Here is a 7,270-nt window from a genome sequence, read left to right on the forward strand (position 1 = left end):
TTCCTTCTTCCTTCCTTCTTTCTTTCTTTCTTTCTTTCTTTCTTTCTTTCTTTCTTTCTTTCTTTCTTTCTTTCTTTCTTTCATTTTTTTCCTTCCTTCCTTCCTTCCTTCCTTCCTTCCTTCCTTCCTTCCTTCCTTCCTTCCTCTTCCCTTCCATAACCCGCTAAATAGATATCTAACTCCCCCCCCCCCAAAAAAAAGGTATTTCCTTTCAGGTGTGTGCTCCCTTCCATCATGTTGCTTACTAGGACAATGGGCTTCTTTCCTGTGTGTGCAAGCAGTACATTCTGATTTCCTTGTCTGATGGCTTTTAGACTATGTACATTTTAGAGACACTCAAGGGAGCCCAGGAGGATGGGTCAGAGGGCACTTTAGGTACTTGCCACCAAGCCTGATAACCTGAGTTCAATCCTTGAGTCCTATATATGTGGTGGACAGAAAGAACTAACTCTGCAAGTTGTTTACACACACAAATAAATAAACAAGCGTAAGAACATTTATAAGAAATAAAACAAGCATGGTGAAAGGAGAAGACCAACTCCTGCAAGTTGTTCTCTGACAACACATACACATAAATAAATAAATAAATAAATAAATAAGTGTAAAAAATGTTTTTTGTCCCCTGGAAAGACAGAAAGCAGAGTGAGCACTTTGGAACAACTAGTGTGGTTCTTGCTGCCTGACCGTTTCTTGGCGATAGGGCAATGATTTGAAGTTATACTGGCTTCCTTCTGTCCTTTGGAAAGGGCAGCTAAGGTAGCCCTGGCTCAGTGCTGTAGACGATGAGGGTGGGAATTTGGGAAGCTGCACCCTGCTTCTCTTCTGCTCTACGTGATGTCTGATTTCATCATTTTATTGTTGTGATATCCCAAGAAGTTCATGGAAATTAATGGCAGACCAGCTTTCTCCACAGCACTTCTGGCCTAGGTGACTTTCCCTCCAGCCTCTGCCTACTTACCTGTATATTAATGTTATGAGAGAGAATACCAAAGATAAAAAATACCACCACTACATTAAATTATCCCTGCCCTTTATCCAAAGCCACTGGCTACAATGCTGGCTTGGGACTTTCAAAATGTTCTACCTCCACCTTGCGAGAGCTCTCAAACCTCTACACTTGTGCTACTGTGCCTCTGCTGTCCTTGGAGCTGGGTGGACAAGGTGTCCGCACGAGAACTGTTCACCATCACAATATAGACATAGGGCTTTTGTACAAAATGCAAACTAAATAGAAAAGGCAGTACCACAAAGCTGGGAGCACATGGAACCAGATTGCCCATACTGTTGCTTTATAAGTGTAAATTTGAATGTGTTACTTCAGCTGGCAGAACATTCATCTGTAAAGTATGAACATTGGTAGTGTCAGTCTCATAGCAGCCTACATATTAAATGAATTAACCTACAAATAAATTGAGAACAGTAATCACTGATGTTGGAAAGAGTGGTCTGCCCTGCCTTAGAACCAACTCCATAGTCCCTGCTAGAATTCCCCTAAGGCATTCTTATGACTATCTTGTTTCCTTTGCAGGCTGAGTATTCTGAACTAGTTGAGACATTACTGTCAAGTCAGCAGGACCCAATCATTTACCAGAGATTAGCAGATGCCTTCAACAAGCTCACTGCAAGCAGCACTCCTCCTACCCTGGACCGGAAGCAGAAGATGGCCTTCCTAAAGAGTTTAGAAGAATTTATGGCAAATGTTGGTGGTCTCCTTTGTGTGAAATAAACCTCAGAGCTATATTCTTAACTTAGATCCTTTCTGCAAAGTGCACTGAATTGCTGAAAGTTGACTTGAGTCTTGGCCTATTCCTCAGTTCATTTGACCATTTGGATTTTGGAGAGCCTGAGACTTCGATGTGGAATTTGGTTAAACAGGAGAGGTCAACTTAAAATCAGCTTCTGTTATTAGGTGTTAGCCATGATCTGCCATATATTTGTCTTCTAGATTCTGAATGGTGATTTAAAATTTCAAAATGCAATTCCATATATGTGCAAACAGATATGGGCACCATGAAATTCCTATTCAGTGCCTTTTGCCCTTTTATCAAAGCATAGGTGACTAGCCAAAGGTGGTATGTTTTCAGAATTATTTTTCAAAATGTCCATAGATTCCCCTCATCTCTTGGGGAACTGGTTGTAGGGGTGGATTCTTGGGCCCTACTGGGCATCTTCAGAATACCTGGTTAGCTCTGGGGTCTCCATTTTAATAAGTTCTTCCCCTTTGTTATCCTAAACATTTTGAATCAGTGCAAGAGATGGTGAAAACTCTTAAGAGATTTTGTGCTTTCCTACTTTTCCTCCCTACAGTGATTATAATTATGCAGGAAGAAAATCATCAGTGAGTGTCTGTTAGTTTCATTGTTCATCTTCCCCCTTCCCCACCTTCCTTCCCTTTCGTCCTCAGCGTTGCAGGTCTCGTGTAATTATTGCAGGTTTCTAATCAGACGGTGATGCCTGAACTTGAGGGAAATGCGTATATATTTCTGTTTCGTACCCTTAACTTTAGGAACTGTAGCCATTTCATTGCCTTAATTTTAAGAGGAAAAGACAAACCAGATTTGTTTTAGAGCGAAATTAGTCTTGACACGTAAGAGTTGGCTTAGGGTATTAGCTGCTATGACCCTTCTGCCCCTTTGATTATGTATTTATGTGTGTTTCCCAGTGAAATGAAACGAGAAACCCCATGTGGTTACCTCTCTGTGTTTCTGTCCAACCACACAGCCTGTATCTACTCTGGATGGCTTGCTTAAGCAATAACTTTTTAATGGATGTGAATTACCACTTCACACAGACTATTGCACATTGGGCATTAGGGGCAATAATTATGCTAAAGTGGGTGTTATCCTCAAGTCACAGGAGCCACACTAGTTCAGTTTCAGAGACTAAAAATTTATCTTTAGCCAGGCATAGTCATGAATGCCAGGCTAGTCTGGGTTACAAAGTATGATCCGTCCTTTTTAAAAAAAGAGAGAGAGAGAGAGAAAGAGAAAAATTCACTTTAGATCCTCTGGCTTTTATAATCAGGATTTTTATACTGCTACTGTGCTCCACTTAATTTTGTGTGCCAGTTTTAATTATGAAAATAAAAGCTCATTTATAAACAGCAGTCCTTGGAAACTGCAGGACCAGTCACAGAGTATAGTGGCACCAAGATGCTTCTGCCCAGGTGCATCTGAGACTGCCGTGGAGGGGCAGGCTCCTCTGCTGTTGACGTCTCTGCACGCACCTTAGCATCTGATGCTCTGGAGACATTGTATGGCTCTATAGACAGAGCATCCCATTCCTGTGATGGTAGGTTTGAGTGGACGCAGAGCTGAGGTCCATAACTTTTTGAGAATCCTTTCTTCTGTATTGATCACCATTTAGTAACAGTAAGCATGGAGGAAGAAAAATTTCTAAATACTACAAAGAAGGAAAACAGTAGCATTCTCCACATGCTCTGTATTTTAAGTTCTTGGAAAGGAGTGCTTTTTGATTCTTTTTCTCTTAACTTGAAGTGCTCTACATCAGTAATCTCTCTGTTTTGTGTTGTTCTTGATGTCTGTTTTCCTCAGCGGGTGTGGTTTGTGTGTGCTGTGCGAGTTATAACCATGGGCCTAAGTTCACGTGGAGATGGGTGGGGAAGGGTGCAGTGAGAAGGCATCTGAGTATAGCTTCTATACAGACAGAACTATATGAAATTGTCCGGATACTAGTATGATACTCCGGTTCTGTTACACCACTTTTAATTGAAGGAAGTTTTATTTTAGATTGGACCAAATAATGCGTAAATGATCACCAGAACATTGATTAATGGCCAACTGACAGTGAATGACGCCACCATATTTCAGATAACGGGAATGCCACTTGTACCACCTAGATTTTTCAGGGTGTGTGTTTGCATTTGTTTGCTTTATTGAGTATTTGTTTAGTTTGGTCTTTTCCTTTGCCCGGCTTTGTTGTTTACAAGTGCTTTATGAACCTCTGGGTTTTGTTGCTGTTCCACTTCCTGATGCTCTTCACCCAGTGGGTATTGAGGCCATGGATTTCATGGTCATGGACTAGTTTTCCAATTTAAACTGACTGTTAAATCATTTGTGCACTTTTTAAAATACATGTTAAGAGGACGCTCGCTGTCAGATATTTGACTTTTCCTCTTTTGTGTTAAATTTCATTTGTTCATAGCGCATCCTCTAACCTGTATTTCCCCATACTATTGTTCGCCTTGGCTCATCTTATGCTTCTTGACCATTTTTTTCCCCAGGGCGCAATCACTAAGTCATCAGAGTCACCAGGCAGGGAGGTTGTACGCTAACAGTGGTGCTGATGTGACCCCCTCGGCTGTGCTCTTGTGGCCTCTGCAGAGGGTAGTTTGACTGATGTCTTTGTGCTGGGTTGTTGTATTTGACAGTGTCCTTTCTAACACAGCAGTTGAATATTATTCTGGGGGAAGACTGTTATGTCAATGTGACTGTATTGTTTTTGTCTGATACAAATGACAATTTGTGTACATTCTGTCGAGATTTTCCCCAAACTTAAAAACTTCAAATTGATTGTATGGAAAAATATCTAATGATAATCAGATACTCTGTCCCAGTTTTCACTTCAAAACCAAGCAGATCTATAATCTTTCCCACTCAGCATCACTCAGTGCTCTTCCTGCGGTCAAGACTATGTTGCCGCCTGTCTCCTTTCTGTTAGTACTTGTATGAAGCCCTCAAGTACTGACGGAATGCTAGCTGTCAGTTTCAAGTATTTCAGGTCAGAGTCTCCTAGGGGATAGGTAGTGTTGATTGTACCCTGAATATGTTTTTCTTTGTTATGTATTTACATATATTTTGTTTGCCGTCTCTGTTAGTAGAGGTGATTGTCATGGGCCCTGTTTTGCGAGTGATCACTACGGGATCTCAGTACCAAACTCAGCATTTGAGTCTGAAGGAACTGCAGTGTTGTGCAGAGGTGTCTCTTGTTTTTTTTTTTTTTTTCTAAGAATAAGGAACTCATTTGGATATGAAGTTTTTAACATTATAAATTTTCTATAAAATTTCCCACAGAATAACAGATAATTTGAGGCTGTAATAGTATTTTTAAGTTACTTGAAAGTGTAAGTGGGTTTTTCTGGAAACATTGCATTTCTTTAAAACTTAACTTTCTGGAATTAGAAAAATGTCCAAATTAGACATCTTGTTAAATTCAAGTTGATTTAAAGGGCCATGGCTCAAGTTTAACTTCACTTTTCCTTAGGCATAAGAATTGTGAAGTGTTCCTGGTTGGTTATAAGGGGAAACCATGACTTATATAGCCAAAGAGTACATTTGGTTCAGGTCAAAGTAGAAGATTAATAATGGACTTTGATTTTGCTAGTTTTGAAGATGGACGGAGAAGTGTTTCTGTTCTGTAGATGTGTGGAGGTCTCTGTAAAGACTGTCCTGGCCAGTGGGAGATGTGTGACTGCAGTAGGCAGCTCTCGGTACCCCTGTGGCCTGAAGGTTTGGCTTTCTTGTTGTGTCTGCATTTTTAGGCCTCTTAGCTCTTTGGAGCTGTCAGGTGTGCTCTAGCGGCTAATTTCCCAGCCCGGGTTCTTTACCGTGTCTGCACTATGTACCTACTGGGGGTGGGGGTGGGGAATCTGACCTCAAGTGTGCTCTAAACCCAGGTTTCCTGGTGTGGTGTCTACCACGAAATCATGACAAATGGCAAACCCTGGTATTGTGATCTTACTCTATGTACAAAAGGAAGCTCTATGCAGTGAGCTGTGGTCTAGTGCCCACAGAATGTCAGCACTGCTATCATTCAGCACGTGTAACATTTTTAAATTTATAAATATTAAAGTTTTAAACTTACACTAAGACTTTTTAGTTTATTTTTTTTTTTAAGAAACCCAGGGATGAGTATACTGTCTACATATTTACCTCTATTAATATAACTAATGAAGGCATTTAATTTTTGAAAAGATACTGCAGTATGATTTTAGGAAATAAACCAAGGCTATGTGTTAAGCCAATTACAATCTGAATATCAAATTGATAAAACTTGATTTGTATTTTTTAAATCCTTCAATGGGCTTTAAAATATGTGTTTTCACTAAATATTTTTATTATATTTTGGTTTGACCACGTGTGATTTGTTCATGGGTGTTGTATTAGTGTTCTGTTGCTTTGAAGAGATACTATGACCACAGTCTTTCTTATAAAAGAAATCATTTAACTGGGGGCTTGCTTACAGTTTCAGAGGGTTAGTCTGTTATTATGGTATGAGGCATGGCAGCACACAGACAGACATGGTGCTGGAGAAGTAACTGAAATCTGATCCACAGGTAGCAGGAAGAAAGCACCACTGGGCCAGTCTTCCCACCCCCAGCACCCTTCTTTCAACAAAGCCACACCTCCAAATCCTTTAAAATAGTGCTGCTTCCCAGTGGCTTTTAATCAAACCATGACATTGTACTCCCGGGCCCCTAGAGGCTTGTATAGCGATATCATGTAGGGAAAATGCAGTCAAATTAGAAGTTTCTATATTCTATAACAATCCCAACAGTGTGTAAGAGTCTGAAGACTCCTGGAGATCTCCTAATCATGATATCCTGTAAAAATCAAAAAGCAGATCACATACTTACAAAATCCAATGGGACAGGACATACATTACCTTCTGAAAGGGAGGGAAGGGAGGACAGTGAGCAAATGCTGGACCAAAGCAAGACAGAAAGCTAGTAGAGCAACTTCCAGATTCTGCATCTCTGTGTCTGACCTGTAGCTGCTTCCAGCTTTGTTAACTGCAGCACACCTCTCTCTTGGGTTGCTTCTCTTCCCTATTAGCAGCTTTCCTTGGCAGGTCTTCCACAGCTCTGTCGGTCACCTTCATAGCTTCACACAGTGGTCTCGGGCCTCCAATCAGGGATGACCCTGACATATTCGTGGCCTCAGCAGCTTTCCTTAGCCAAGAAGGGAGATTACAAAATCCCTTTCTGGTGTTTTGACTCTAAAGGTAGAACCACAAGTATTGTGCCAAGTATTGTTCCCGCTCTGCTGAGGCAGGAACTTGGCCCCCCTTTTTTGCACCAGCTCTCCGTTGATGATTCCTTCACCTTTTAAGCTTTTCTTTAATTCCTTCTGTTGAAATACGAGCAGCGGGTTGTGTCCCACCACCCGGCCGCCCGCACGGCTAGCTCTACCTGAAATAATTACACGGAAACGGTATTCTTTTAAACACTGCCTGGCCCCATTAGTTCCAGCCTCTTATTGGCTAGCTCTTACATATTGACCTAACCATTTCTATTAATCTGTGTAGCCCA

General features: G+C 41.0%; 1 protein-coding gene across 2 annotated transcripts in view; it reads left to right on the plus strand.

Moving 5' to 3' along the window:
* The window catches only part of Xpo4 (exportin 4), an 85,118-nt gene extending 83,332 nt beyond the window's left edge, over positions 1–1,786 (plus strand). The window contains exon 23 of one of the 2 annotated variants that reach the window (XM_005355428.3): positions 1,529–1,786. In XM_005355428.3, the coding sequence (XP_005355485.1) occupies positions 1,529–1,726 (198 nt within the window). In that variant the 3' untranslated portion in view covers positions 1,727–1,786. The remainder of the gene's footprint in view (positions 1–1,528) is intronic. The other variant, XM_026783231.1, reaches the window with a different exon arrangement.
* The last annotated feature ends 5,484 nt before the right edge of the window (positions 1,787–7,270 follow it).

This window comes from Microtus ochrogaster, chromosome 17 (genome assembly GCF_000317375.1).
Source record: "Microtus ochrogaster isolate Prairie Vole_2 chromosome 17, MicOch1.0, whole genome shotgun sequence".
In the NCBI taxonomy this organism is placed as follows: Eukaryota; Metazoa; Chordata; class Mammalia; order Rodentia; family Cricetidae; genus Microtus; species Microtus ochrogaster.